Source organism: Crocodylus siamensis, chromosome 1 (genome assembly GCF_052110815.1).
Source record: "Crocodylus siamensis isolate JL-2025a chromosome 1, ASM5211081v1, whole genome shotgun sequence".
In the NCBI taxonomy this organism is placed as follows: domain Eukaryota; kingdom Metazoa; phylum Chordata; order Crocodylia; family Crocodylidae; genus Crocodylus; species Crocodylus siamensis.
The window spans coordinates 271,332,106-271,347,677 of NC_143395.1; the positions used below are offsets into that span (position 1 = coordinate 271,332,106).

General features: G+C 40.5%; 1 protein-coding gene across 1 annotated transcript in view; it reads right to left on the reverse strand.

The window, feature by feature from the left end:
• Positions 1-10,713: 10,713 nt before the first annotated feature.
• Positions 10,714-15,572, reverse strand: part of SMS (spermine synthase) — an 81,235-nt gene continuing 76,376 nt past the window's right edge. The window contains exon 11 of the mRNA XM_090062311.1: positions 10,714-13,656. Coding sequence (XP_089918437.1) covers positions 13,614-13,656 — 43 coding nt within the window. The 3' untranslated portion in view covers positions 10,714-13,613. The remainder of the gene's footprint in view (positions 13,657-15,572) is intronic.

Sequence of the window (15,572 nt, forward strand, 5' to 3'; positions counted from 1 at the left end):
CCAGGGTTTCCATATTTCCATGTCCAAAAAGGAGGACACCTGTTGGAGGGGCAGTGGTGCCCTGCCCCTGCCCATTCTGTTGCTCCTCACTGACAAGTCACCCCCCCCAGCCCTGCTACTGCCCCTCACTCTGGACCCATTCCCCCCTATCCTACCCCCAGCCCTGCCAGTGTCCTTTACTCTGGACCTTAAGCCTCTGCCCCAACCCTGTTGGTGCCCCGCACTCCCCCCACAGACCCCTGACCACCCCCAGCCCTGCTTTCTCCCTTTCTCTCGCCTGAGCCTGTGTGGGGAACACATGACTCCTGACAACCAATCGCCTTGCCCGCTGATCCCAGCAGGAAGCAGCCAGTCTGGGACAGCAGAACACCTGGGCATTTGCTTTTTTTTAAAACAAACAAAAACAAACAAAAACAAAAAAACCCCACCCAGCTGCAGCACAGGCATCCAAAAAGAGGACATGTCTGGGAAAACCCAGACATATGGTAACCCTAGTGCACACTCCATCCCATCTTCCAGGTCATTGATAAAGATACTGAACAAAACTGGCCCCAGAACCAACCCCTGGGGCACTCCACTTGACACTGGCTAACAACTAGATATCCAGCCATTGACTACTACCCTCTAAGCCTGATGACCTAGCTAGTTTTCAATTTTACAGTGCATTTGTCCAGCCCATACTTCCTTAGCTTGCTTGCGAGAATATTGTGGGAGGCCGTATCAAAAGCCTTGCTAAAGTCAAGAGGCAGACAAGATTCTTTGGGTAGATTTGATATCTTTTATTAAACCAAGTAAATAGTTGGAAACATTGTTCTTTGCAAGCTTTCAGGCAGAAACGCACTTCTCCAGGCAGGGAAAGTCTGTTGGTGTGTGCATGCTTTCTTGGGTAAAATAGAAGCCAAAATGCAGGTCTGTGAAAATGCAAGTACATGGCAGTAAGTGTCAAAGGGAATGGGAGACAATAGGTGTGAAAAGGTAGTTAGGGGAAGGAAGGAGAAGGTGATAAAATGTAGTTGGTAAAATGCAGATAGGCTAATCAGATGGCAGGCAGGCTAAAACGTGTCATAAATCCAATGTTGTACCTTGCTAAAGCCAAGGTATATCACATCCACCACTCTCCCTGCATCCAGAGCCAGTTCCCTCATCACAGAAGGCAATCAGGTTGGTAAGGCATGACTTGCCCTTAGTGTTTCCATGCTGACTGTTCCTAATCATCTTCTCCTTTTCCAAGTGCATAGAAATTAATTCTTTACCATGTTTTCTCTACTGCTAGAATCCTTTTTCAGTACCTGCCTCAGGGCTGGGTGTTTTCCCCTCACTCAACACACTGCTTTTAGCTATTAACTGACCTCCAAGATTTTATAAAAAAAAAAATCAAGTGTTCCTCAAGCAGGCTTAAACACCTGCTCTCAGAAAAATTGGGCTGACCCCAGGCTTCTCAGACCTTAGTGTGGCAAACTACCCTGTGACCGACTCTTATGATTGCATAGTTTCCACGGCTGGTCCCAAAGTCAAATGAATATTGTGGTTTAGTTCAAGCCACAATGAGGAGGCTGAAATGAAAATTAAGTTGATAATCCTCCCTCCATGCATCTTCTAGCATTTAAACTGAAAAACAAGATTTGTAGTCCAGCCTTTCTTTACAAAGACAGGGTAGCTGAATTTCATTTCATCTGGGGAGAGCTGAGCATCCTACCAGGCAGTTTGGACTTAATACATCTGAACTGCTTGAGCTGCAAATTTGGTTATGTCCATCTGGTTCAATGATTCTCAGAAATAGTAGTTAGGCTATGTGGAGCCTACTGCGGTAATACAGCTGTCCAGAGACCCTGTGTAACCCTTTACAGCATCACATTGGGCTGTGCAGATATACTCTGTATCTAAATAGCCACTCAAAAGGCAAACAACTTGATGAAATGCAGTGTTATTCAGAAGAGGCAGATAAAAAATAAAAATAAAAAAAGAGTACAGGCCTAACTTGTCAGCAGAGAAAGGATTCAATTATTGTCTTTTACATACAGAATTGCAGGCTTTGTACTTAGAAAGTGTGCGCTAAATAGGCTGATGCAGTGAATCGGGTATGTTTGGGGTTTTCTTCACAAATCCTGTTTCCTTTCCCCCCTTCCCCCGCAACCTCCTTCCCCATAAACTGAGGAAACACATTTATCACCACTCTGATTTAGTTACCATATTTTTTCAAATACAAGATGACCCCCTAATAATGAGATTCTATATATGGAAAATTATAACAAATTAATCAGTTTTCCAGGTATAGAATCTAATTATTGGAGGTGTGTCTTGAATTTGTCCCCCTCCCACTGCTACAGCTGGGAAAATAAATCAGGGGGGTTAAGGCAGCCCTCTATCCCTTGCTCATGAAGGAGGAAACGTCTTCCCTCTGCAGCTTCTTCCCTCCAGCCTTACTGTCAGACCCTACTCTCTCTGAGCACATGGAAGTGAGGAGTGAAACACTGACCTTGAAATAAACATAGCTGCAGTAATTTGCTTACAGTACCCATAGACTTAGCTTATCCAGAATTGATGCATTTTACCTTTCTTGAAATTGCTGCAAGTTTTAGCACAGGTACTCCATAAATATACTTTTAAGCAACACTTTTGTACTTTTGTATACATACTACAAAACTTTTTTTGGTAAAAATATGTGTCTATATGTCTATGTCCATACCTTTAAAAGGTTATATACACTCCAAGTATCACTCCACAAAGAAAACCTTAACCCGTTACAAAAACCACACCCACACAGCCGTACAAAGGCCCACTGGCCACCCAGACCCATTACATTATCCGCTTCACATGCTACACTCACAAACACCCCTGGTCTCTCTCTTCCTTTCATCCCCACCCCACTTCCAGGGTCACATACTCAGTTCGCCTGTCATCCATGTCACTGTCAGTCCAGCTCCCACTGGAGGACCTGCTGCTGCTACTGCTGTCGCTGTGCTCAGTTCCATTCGTCTCTCCCTCACTGTCACTGCCCCCTTCTCTGCTAGGGGAAAGTTGGAAGATCCTATGCCATGTGTCTTTGTGCCAGGTGGCTTTGGTCGTGTCCTCTCCATCCTCCACTACCAATTTCTGGTTGTAGGTCTGGAGTTCACTCAGCATCATTTTCACACAGCCTACTACATCTACATATGTGTCTGTACAACAGGCAGTTGCTAGCCTTCCACAGGATGCTCCTGATGCAGGACACAAACTGGTTGAAATGGGCCAATGGGTTCCCCTGTTTGGCAAGATGCCAGAGATACAACTCTGGTTAGCCACTTGATACCAGTCACCATTTGGCAGAGCTGTTTCACCCTTTTCTATACCTCCTTGGTGCAGGTGCAGAGCCAGGGGAGGTGGTCGATTGTCTTGGTGGCTCCATGGCAGTTGGGCCATGAGCTGACCCTCTCCATGCCTCTGGGCCCTCACTGGCCAGGCTTGGTAGGCTATTAGCCAGCTTAGGTCATGGATTCATAGATGTAGGGTCAGAAGGGACCTTGTAGATCTTCTAATCCAACCCCCTGCCGGCCCGGGCAGGAGAGAAAACTGGGCTCAAATGACCTCAGCTAGGTAATAATCAAACTGCCTCTTAAAGACCCCAAGGTAGTAGCCAGTACCACTTCCCTTGGAAGTTTGTTCCAGATCCCAGGTCCTTGCGAGTGCTCCCACACGGCTTGGCACACGTCAACCGCGAGCAGGTCCACAGGCGATGTGATGTGCCTCAGCCTGTCTCCTTGATCTGCTTGTGGTTGCTCATGGTGGGAGGCCATACAAGCTGCAGCACTGGTTTAGGACCTCTTAGAACCACAGTGAGCCCATGATCCATGGTCTGTGGTTGGTTGGGGTGAACCCCCCACACTGTCTCAGGATGTACCCTGCAAAATATCTCACAAGGCAAGAGGTTTTGGATTCCGTGCCCATCGCCAGCATGCAGAACTGGCTTACATACTTGGTCCATGGGAACCAAGCATGTCTGGCATGCCCCTGCCTCCTTGTACAAGGTCTTCCTGGAGACCTTTTTCCATCTGGAACCCCAGAAGAAAACTCACACAGCCCTCTGGATCCTGTGGGCAACACACTCAGAAAGAAGGTGTTACACAAATTGCCAATTGCTCAAATCACAAGACAGACCTTATAAAAGGGAGATATGGCAAAATGCCTTGTTTATTGATTACATGAATTAGACATAGAGGTTCCAACACACCACTCATATAGACACACACAAATCATCATATATATCATGTATCATACACACGGACACACACTCAATACAATGATTCCATTCAGAGAGTTACTAGCAGCAGTTGCTCAATAATGGCACTGGGTGGCCGGCCCCGGCCTTATTGAGAAAGATTCCATAGATAGCAGCTTTGGAGCAGGGTGAAAACAGATGCATCTGTCCCCTGACAAAACAGTAGAAAGAGACTCACCCAACTTGGCATTTTCAAAGTCTTCTTTTACAGGGATTGGCATCCTTTGTTTCAGTGCTTTGGGGTTTTTCCATACCCAGCTTCTGTTGTTGCAGTTGTAGCTCATTCAGCCTCTTATCTCAGCCCTGGAGTGTCCTTGCTGCCCATCTGACAGGATGTGTGCCTTTCTTCTCCTTGCTCTCTCCTGTTGTGTCTTAGGTCTCAAAGGAATTCTTCAGGCATCCATTAATTAGTTTACTGACCGGTACCTCACATTCGTTGCCTTGTTGCTTACAAAAAGAGTTAAATCTTCTTCTCCTGTCTCTATGCCATTCTCTCACCATTCGCCCTTTCACATCCATTCACTCAAAAGGGGCATACAGAGTTCACTTGCTTATGTAAAGCAAAAGAATACAAAAATGGAGTTTTCAAGTTACTTACAGGACAAAACTAACATGGTTACATTTCACTATTATTACACTCTATGTTAACATCAGCTGTTAGTTCTGTTCATGCCACAAAGGGAAGACCAGTACAGTGTACAGAAGTATTGGTAACAACACCTTGACAAACGCAATGTGTTGCCCCCCCCCATGGAAAGGGAGTGCATGTTCCACAGCCCCTCTCTGCTTTACCTTTGCTTCCATCTTCTCGCATTCTGTCCTGCCGCTCAGCTCAGGGGCGAAATCTATCCCAAGGATTCTGATCCCCCTCACAGGGGACAGAAACTCCCAGGGACTCCAGGTCCCTGAGCTCACTCACAGCCAGGCAGGTGCTCTTGCTCAAGTTGAGCTTGGCCTCTACCACCACCTTGTATACCTGTGTGTGCTTTAGGGCTCTCTCTACTGACCACTTGTTCTGGCACAGGATGTTCAAATCATCCATGCAGGCCTAGACCTTGGCCACTTGATTGCTGCTACCCAGGATGTAGACTCCGTGGATCCCTGGGTCCTGGCTCAGGCACTGGGCCAGGGGCTCGATGGTGCAGATGAACAGGATTGGGGAGAGCAGGCGGTCCTGCCGAACCCGATACCACCGCATCAGGCACTCAGGAAACAATTGATCTGCACTTCACAGCTCATTTCTGTGTAGAGGATCCTAATTCAGAGGACAAAGGTCAGGGGGACCCCCATCCACTCCAGCATCTAGAACAGGAACCGGTGGGACACTGTCGTAGGACTTATCCAAGTTTAGGACTGTAATGCTCTATCCTCTCTACAAACTAGTCCACAGCCAAAAGGCTCATGATTTACCATGTAGTTCATTGGGATGGGCCCCACCAGTCAAGATTTCAAGCCATGGTGACCCCGCAACTCAGCATTGTTTGGTATGTGTGTACTCAATACCCACCCCCACAGGATTCATGTGCTAATTAGCTCTGACTCATAATTGGAACTGGGTGTTCTTGTCACGAGTCCTGGAATCCTCCAAAAATTCATATACAGATGAGGCACCAGGCAAAATGGTCCAACTCCACCTCATGGAGGGTAGGGTCACACTAATCACGTGACAGGCTGAGACAGGGGGGTGACAGAGGGATTCTGGATGAATGGTTTGGGGTACCATTTGGTGATATCTTCCAGACATTAAGGCCAGTGAATAAACATGGATCATTGGACATGGGAAAGAAAGGCACAGCTCAGCTATGGGAATGAAGAGGAAGTCAAAATGTACATGATGTACTAGCTCTCCATGACTTACGACTTGGTGCTGAGAGGAACTGTGCTCAATGGGCACTACCATATATCTTATTCAGATGGTCTGAATTAATTAGGGATGTGAAAACTTAAATGGTAAGTATATTTATACAGTTAACATTTAGTGTTGGACACTGTCCAGTAGGGAAGGGAAGTAGTGCAATGCCCTAAGAAGGTAGCTAGCATGTGGCTCTCTCTCTGCTTCCTCCCCCTCAGCATGCTGGTGACTTGGGAGGGATGGTAATAGGACTAATTGAGCATATGGCTCTGCCTCCACCTTCCTCTCCCTGCAGCATGCCATAGGTTAAAGATGTAACAGTCAAAAAGAAGCCACATTCTATGGGCACCATCCTAGGAGAGAGCCACAGTGTGCCCGGCTCCACTTTGTGGGAAATTCTTCAGGGGATTGGGGAGGGGCATAGGGGACCTGGCCTACACACACTGGGCAGTGTGGAACACACTTTAACCAATTTAACCAATATCATTACAGCTTAAACAGGTAATTATTTAAACAGTATTTACATCCCTAGGAATAACCTATCCTTGTGGTACGTTACCATGAGAATGTTTGCCCAATATGGGCCACATGTTTTATAGCCATGTTTTGCACTGGCTGTATTCAATCAATTTCATAGTTACTTGCCATCACTGAACATGCTGCTTTTGACAGCAGTTTAATGATGGACAGTATATTCAATGAGGTTTCCTTGCATGCAAATATGAGGAGGGGCTCCCCCCCCCCCGATGATTGGGGTAAAAAAACCCAAAAAACTTCATCTTGTATTTTACAAGTAAATACAGTATTTAAGGACTATTGAACATAGCAGCTTATTGCAATAAAATGCAGTTTAAAAGGTTGAAATTAAAAGCCATTTTAATTCATGTAGTGTTGATGCTACTCTACTACACGACTCATTTTTACTAATTAGTTATCCACATGCAGTGGGTAAAGGTAACTACTAACCTTAATTTACAATTAGGTTGACTTTCAAATAAAAGTGATACACTTCATTGCTGATTCACTGCAGATAAGATGAAAGCTTATGCTTTCACTTCTAAACCTTGTATCTCAGAATGCAGCTGGGCTTTCATCACCCTCCCCAAATCAAGAGAATATAATTTTAATGAGTTTAGAGTTGAAATGTAACCACTAATCATCCAAGACATTTTCAGTTAAGTGCTGCTACAAAGCTGGTTCAAAGGCATAGCTCAAGTTTATCTTAAGATTTTTCCAACTTTGTAGCATGAAGCACAACCTGCAACAAGATGGTCATTAACACTAAGGAACCAATCATAGAATGCTTCAGTCCAACCCTACTGAATCCCACCCTCCTTCCAGCTACAGCCCACCATGTAAGTATAATTGTACTCTGATCCTTAAATAAAAGCATCAGATGATTTCTTATACAGTGATACCACTGCTTTTACAAGCAACTTAATAGCTAGACATGGAATTAAGAGCACACTGCTCTTATTGCATACTATTCCAATAAAATGAGGCGGTTGTCTTTTTTGAGTGAATGTAACTAAAAGCATCAATTGCCAAGATGTTCTGAACTGTGGAAAAATACGCAAATACACAACTGCTTTAAACCTCAGTCTTACCTTTGCAATTCTTAAAACTAAAAACCTCTCTTAAAAACTAATTATGAAATGTACTTTATTCAAAATCCAGCCAAAGACAATACCCATTTATCTAAAGTGAAATGGGAAGGAAGAGTGGATACTCTTAAATAGTAGAAAATCTTTCTTTATAAGCAGGTTAAGCCTGGCAAAATCTGGAAAAAACACATGGCCTCAAAACATGGATTTAGAATTAAACCTAAACTGAAATCCCAGCTAACTGAAGTAAAATTGTGGCTTGTGGTGAATTGTCCTGCAGCTCCAAAACTCTGGTTACTTGAAAATTGTGAATGCCCAGAAATGCTGTGATAAATGCTTTTCATAGGATTCAGAAAATGAAATTCAAGCCTTAACCCTTTTTCAGATTCCTCTCTCCCTACGAGGTTTGAACAAAGGGTTTGATATTTCAGCCATGCACTTGTAGGAATGGGCAAACTGGCTTGAAATGTTAAAACAGAACAACCACCATTAAGTTCAGTCAAGCGTTCAGTCAAGATTTTTTGACTTCGAAGAGTTGAGATTTATTCAATTCCTGTGCACCTTTGCATTTTCTATTTTGAGACTGCACCAGAAAAATGGAAACACCAAAACATACCATAAGGAAACTTATCTTGATTGCATTTCTCAGTCTCCCTGAAATTAGAAAGTTCTATTACAGCCTACAAAATAAAGATGCTCAGATAAACCTGGAGGCATTTTACCTGTGAATTTAAACCTTTGAATGTTTTTCTGAAATCAAGCCTGACAGCATCTTCATTCACGTGGGTTTTTTTATGGTTTGGATTTCCAAGAGCATTCAACACTTGAACCACATTAATGGCAGTTAAGTCTCTTCAACTCTAATCTAAGTCTTCATTTTCCAGTGCAGGATTGTCCCTTAAAGTAAATTAGACACCTTACATAGTTCCTCTTTACATACTCACTCAGATTGATCCTATTTTCCAATTTCTCCAGTCCTGGTGTTTGCGCTACATTTACTAACTTTTCTAGATAGAAGTAGATGTTGAACCATATTAGTTTTAAGGCACACACTATGAATGGACACTCCTTTTTAAAACAGAAGAACTGCTGTGCCTCTATCACTCGGGACTCTTTGGAGGTAGCGGTATGATACAACTAATGGGGAACTTAAAAACAAAACCATCACAGTGCAACAGATCTCTGTAAAAATCTCCTCTGATGAAGTTCTCTGGGAGTCACAGTGCTCATAAATAGGATTATTTTCAATATAAAATGTAAAATTTGAGGTTTTACTAAATTGATATGTACTTTCTTTAGCTTAGATGAACTACAAAAATATAATTCCATGTCAGGATTCTCAAGTCTACCATGTAGATCTGGAACTTTTGTCTAAAATATATTACTAGAAAATATTATTCAACTGTACATGTAAGTCATACCTATGGGTCAGATCAACAAAACTACCAAACACAGACAGAATCTACTCCTCACAGCATGCAAAAACCCCCTGCTAAATTGTATTAATCTACACTCATGAGAGAACTCCAGGTTGTGGAGCATATACCTGCAGGCCCAAGCAAAATGCTTAAAACTCAGAGAGTTCCTTCCAAGGCAATCAGCTCTTTCAATACTTTTCTATAAAAGGAGTCCAAATGCTTCACTCAAGCCTTTTTAGTTAACCTCATGGGCCAGAGGTCTAGGAGTGCTAGAAAACTTAACTTTTAGACAACTGAGTCCTTCATTAAAGAAAGTCTTATATCTAGAATCACTAGTAGGAATGGTAGAGTCTATTAATAAACCAATTTCTCTTTGAATTTCAGTGTCATTATTCTTCTGGCCTTTTCTTTCTCCTCCTCTGATTCTCCCCAAAGATGTATCAAGTGGTATCATTAAAATAAGGAGAGATGGTTTGGAGAAGTTTCACAAGAGACAGAAAATGCATCCTGGAAGGAGTCTTGAGATATAGTTGGAAAACTGACTTCGCAGGTGGTGTGAGGCTTTCAGTAGTTTACTGTAGGACATGAGGTAATTTTATGGTGGTGGGAAAACTCTCTCAAAAGGCATAGCATTTTCTAAAGTACTTAAGTACCTAAGTGTTTCTTGGAAATGGCACTCTGTAGTCACTGAGGAGCTTCTGAGTTTTGTCTGCATTAACACAACTATGCCCTATGAAGGACTTGTTGCCTACAAATTCTGGTTCCCAAGAAAAATAAACTAACTGGTGGTTATAAAACAATATTCAGAACACGCAGGGATCAGTAAAGCCAACAGTTGCTATGTTTTTGGGGTTTTTTTCTTTTTCCACAGGATGCTCCAATGTGAAATTTATGGCAATATTTAGACAAGGAATGAAATAATAGGAAGCAGAAGTGTCAGTTTTGATAAGTAACTGAAGAAAAGTTAAACAGCAAAGCGTTATTTATTGTAATTAGAAACTGCCAAAACACTAAAAAAAAATATGACAACGGTTAAGTGCTAGAACTGCATATACTCAGTTCTGTTATTATTATCCATGACTTTGGGTATTATCCATGGGTATGACTTTAAAATTCCGTCATGGCTTGCTTTGTATGCACAAAGAGATTGTTCAAACATCTTTACTGGTACTGAATTAAAAAGTTTTCTAGTATTCTATAAAGACAACAGTATTCCAAGAAGCTTTTCAAAGCACAACAATGGTTGCAGAGGCAGACAACGTCCCTGATGTGTGAAGTACTGGACTGATGCTTTTATTTTACTGAGATTTTCGAGACACCAAAGCACTTGCTTAGTTGTGTTTTGATTTGTTATAAAGGCTGTAGAATTTTGAAGGTAAATGAATATAAAACTGCTCTCACCTTTCTCCATCACAAATCTCAAAATTATTAAATAATAAAAGGCAAAAAAAGATTGTTTTAATTTCTCAGTAGAAGGACACAGAATAGTGTGCGTGTGTGTTTGGCAGTTACCATATTCAAATCATTGCATGGTTTTAATATCAAATCCACAACTGTCTTTTAACAACTGAATCACACAAGAAATAAGAGCGTACCTTTAATTTAATACGTGCACTGCGTTAGTGTGGCAGATACATAGCCAGCAGCCTTCTTTCCGCACAGTCAAATTTCTATGAAACAGGTTTTTAAGTATTTTATCACATTTTTAGGTGGAAGCAGCATTTAGTGCAAAGAATAAGAAAAACCCACATCAACTCTCTCTCAGAAATCTGCCTGAATACTGTGCAGTGAGGCACCTGTCTATATCCCAACTAGCTTTAAATGTAAGTTTTATTCAGTACTGCAGGTTTCATCTGGAAATTTTCACAACACAAACATGGCGAGGTTTTCTTTTAAAAAAAGTTATACTACAGCAACAAATAAAAAAAGAATGACAGTGCTTACACATTTCTCCTGTTCAGCGAGAAGAAAAGAAAAAAAACTGCCGTGTTCAGCATTCGCGAATTTTTTTTTTATACTACATCATTTTATAAAGATACTACATAAAAGGTTTCAAATCAAAATAGGCACTGCCCCCCCTTCACTATATTAAATGCATTAAAAAACAACCCTCCCCCCTCAAACTGGAAGGAAGCTGTACATATTGACCAGCTTTCTAAATGACCTTTTTACTTCCCTACCACTCACCCACCCACGAGTGATCTCATTCACTGAACAATTCAGGGGCTGACTTCACAAACATCCCTTCACCCTCAAACAGCTCTTATTTTTCATCCATGGAGTCTTGTGTATCCGTGAAAAGCAAAGCACTATTGTTGGTGCTGTAGACCAATCATGTTAAATCTCTGGTCCATTTTGAGGACTGGAATGTCACAGCAAATTCAGGCACCAAATATATAGCCATGTGTTACCTTGCGCAATCTTGCAAATGCATGCACAGATACAAGCTTAACAGTATTTTCATGAGTAATCACAATTAAATCAATGGGACTATTCATGCATGTAAAGTTAAGGATACGTGTACATTTTGCAGGATCAGAGCCTTGGCTTGTACCCTGTTTGACTGGACTGACTTCATCACTGAGTTACAGTTGCTCTATTTTTTTATTTACTGAATAAGTCAGGGTTGCACAGGCTCTCAGTCATGGAGTAATTTTGTTCCAGATATATAAGTATCTTGACTGCAATTATTTGAAACAGTTAAATTAAAAAGGGGGAATATTCCATTTAGGTCTCCAAATTAAAAGTAGTCTCTAGCAATGTAATCATACTTACAAAAATAATTATGCACCAAGTAAAGAAAAAAGAGAATTTTTTTGCAAGTAAAACTTTGCAAGTAACATCTAACACCATTTTAGAATTCTGTTTGGATCTGAGAGATGACTAATAAAAATATTTCTTATTTATTTAGGGGTACGAATATGAAACCTGATTTTTTTGGACAATCTTGTTATCAACATAAGGAAAACCCACCACTGTCTCAAAATACAGGACATGGAGATAAAATGGTTTAAAAAAAATAAAAATATAATTTTGGTCCAAAGCGTGGAATATTCAGGGAAGGATAGTGCATTTCTTTATTCTCTCTCTTGGAAATGTATATAAGAGTTATTCTTCTTACCTCCTATGTATTGGGCTCTTTTTAAAGATCAACTAGGATCAATGTTATGAAATTGGTAAATAGCAACTTTTTACAAAAATAAATTTTGTGATAATATGAAAACAGCCAAAGGAAGAAATGTTTACCTTTCTAAACAAAACAAAAGCAATGAAATCTTGCTTCCCGCTGGAATTCTGACTTGGAGGTGGATACAATGTACGGTCCTAATCCTGAATTAATGTCAATGGGAACTCATACAGCCATTTGATCAGAGCTCATCCTAGTGAAGTAAACGTATTTGCTTCTAAACATGCACATATATGTGCATTGTACTATATGTGTGCATGTGTGTACACACACAATATAGCTGCACCATCTATATAGGTATACAACGATCTAAATAATGTTCTGTCTCATTTTCAAAAAGGAAAACAAGACAGAACATTACTTAAATCATTATACACCTATATAAATGGTGCACCTATATTGAGCGCACACAATTCCTCTGCAAGGAACTGAAATGTGTGTGCGTGTATACACAATGATCTAATAATTTTTCCAGTCTTTATTAACACAGTATTAGGCCATAACTATATACAAAGTCTTTCTAAGGAAAGCCCTCATTACACTTCTCACATAATGGCAAGAATGAAAACCTGGTTTAACGTTCAAAATCTATGGTGCTGAAAGTGCTTCTATAACCTATTGTTAACCTACATTAAAATCCAAGTGATAAATGTGACAGCAGCTAAATAATTTCAAGTGGCAACAGGTCAAATCTGCTGCTGGAAGGACTACAGCAGGAGCAAACGAACAAACCTAAAATTCATTCCTTCACTTTATAATCAAGGACATAGGGTATTTTGATTTAAGTTATGCCCTTCAGAATTACTGTATTGGAAGCATTGTGATGTTCACTTAAAAAACAAAAACATAACCAGCAACCCTCTCTCCAATAAAAGCATTGTAGCTTCAAAGTAAGTATCTGGAGGGGAAAAAAAGATAAAACCAAACAAAGACTACATGGACCACCCTCAGGGATGAAATGCTAAAGATGTTGCTTTTAATTAGTTTGTGAAGATCTACAAAAAATAAAAAGGATCACATTCTAAAGGTTCAGTGCATTCAGCAGCTATAGACTTGCTGCTAACTCATCTTTAAGTTGACTTTCAAAAATAACACCCTAGCTCATCAAAATATACATTTTCCATTTGCTTTTAAATTAAAATAATAATAAAAAACATTTAAAGAATTCACAATCAATAGCATGACTAAGTTTCAGAATCATCTACAGCATATAATTTAAAGGTTCAAGATGCCAATATGCAACACATGGCAAGCCTATATGCTCCACGCAGCATGTACACTTAGGAAATCTTGAGCTTCAAATTTCAGTTCTCTTCTTCCAAACAGTATAGAACACCCATCTGAATAAATCAGTTAAGGAATAAAGCAAAGTGGGTCATACTTTGACAAAGTAACACTTTTAAAACTGGTGAGAAGTCTGCCGATAGTTTGTTTACAGCAGCTCAAAAAGACTGAGTGGGCAGAATCCTACACTTGCTTCCATAATCCAAAATATAGGATCTCTTTCTTACACTCAGACCTGGTCCAGATCCACAGAGGTATTGTGGCATATAACTCCCATTGAAACTAACAGGAAGTATGTGCTCTACAGAAATTAGGACTCTAAATATCTTTGAAGAGGTCAGTCTTACCTTTGTACGGTATCTGCCTTGTTCTCGCATAACCATGTTGTACATAGGACTGAAAACAGGCTGAACAGGACGTTGCACTAAAAGGGCAGATCCTCCTTTTCCCTCTGAAGGAAAAATGACTCCGATATAGCAGAATCAATGAACTCCAATTGCTCAGAGGATCTGAAGAAACCACTTAACTTTTGAACAGCACAAAGGGCTGATTTACCTAAATTTTCCATTTTCTGTTATTCATGAAGTGTAAGTGAGATTAGACTCAATTCTGTGGAATAGGACACAGCAAGGGGACATAAAGACTTCTGTAGGTTTTAGGATTGCAGTAACAGAGAGAGCAAAACAAAGTTCCAGGATTTGGAGCTTACTCTATGGAAAGTAGTTTCACATAGATGTATGCATTTAAGTTTATAAATTGATTTCGCACATGCTCTAGATGGCAGCCTGGATCATCGTTTTAGGTCTCTGCAAGGAACTGAAATGATGGACTGTCCATAAAATAAATTATTAGCGTGTATATCAACAAATACCTACATTTCAGAAGTCCTCTTCTGACAATACAGTCAGCATGAGCATTCTCTAGTTTATGTAAGTTTGCAAAAATTGTGGAAGCATGGAGAGAATAAAAAGTTGAATATTTTGACTGTATTGAGATACTCATCAGCTGATTATTCTGCCAGACTATCTGCATGCATACAGAGAAAAAAACACCTAGAACAGCAAAAGGTTTGAGCAGGAGGAGAAGGTATCAACCTGTTTCAAAATACTCAAGGAGAAATGGAATCAAGTCTTGAGGCCACCCATACAGCACACAAAAAGCACTCTGGTTTCCCTGTTAATAATTTGTCATGCTAATATATGCAACTGTAAAATGTTGTCAGAAGATCAGTCGTCTATAAACAGAGCTCAGATGGAATCTGCTTCCCTTTCTGACGCGAGCTTCCTCCTTGGAAATCTTACTAATTAACAGCTCACGTATCCTGCATATACACCAAAAAGCAAAGACAAAATTAAAAAAAGAACAAAGTAAGTATTTTGCTAAGCACACCTTGCTTGGTAGGGGCCAGTCTGAAGTCAGTGTGACTAGTTTCCTGCCGTGGGATTCTTGTACATATAGCAGTCATTTCATATTACAAGTGAAGAAGGCAAAATGCACTAAAACACATATTTGTGTAAAGGCTTCTTTCTGCACTGGCAGCCAAATTATGCCTGCTTCATAGCCCAAAACAGCAGAATTTATCACTTAAATGGACCTTCCAAAAGACAGATGTAGCCATAGTTCTCTTGAATTATTCTGCATACAACTGTGCTAATGGTGCAATAACTACTTAAAAAGGACTTTAGCATTAAATTAAAAATATTATTTTGTTTGGCTCTAGCATTTCTATCCCTTTAAAATACATCCATAAAGTGGGGAATAGAACTCATCATCATTCTATCTAAGCTTATTTTTCACAGTATATAAGCAGCTGTATTAACATTTTTGGAAGGAACAAGGGATCCAATTGGGAAAGAAGCATACCACAGATGTCAATGTGAGCTATGAGGTCATGGCATCTTAAAAAAAAGCCCCTGTATTTTCATAATTTATATTCATTTTATAGTGAATGAATCACGTTTAAATTACTGCA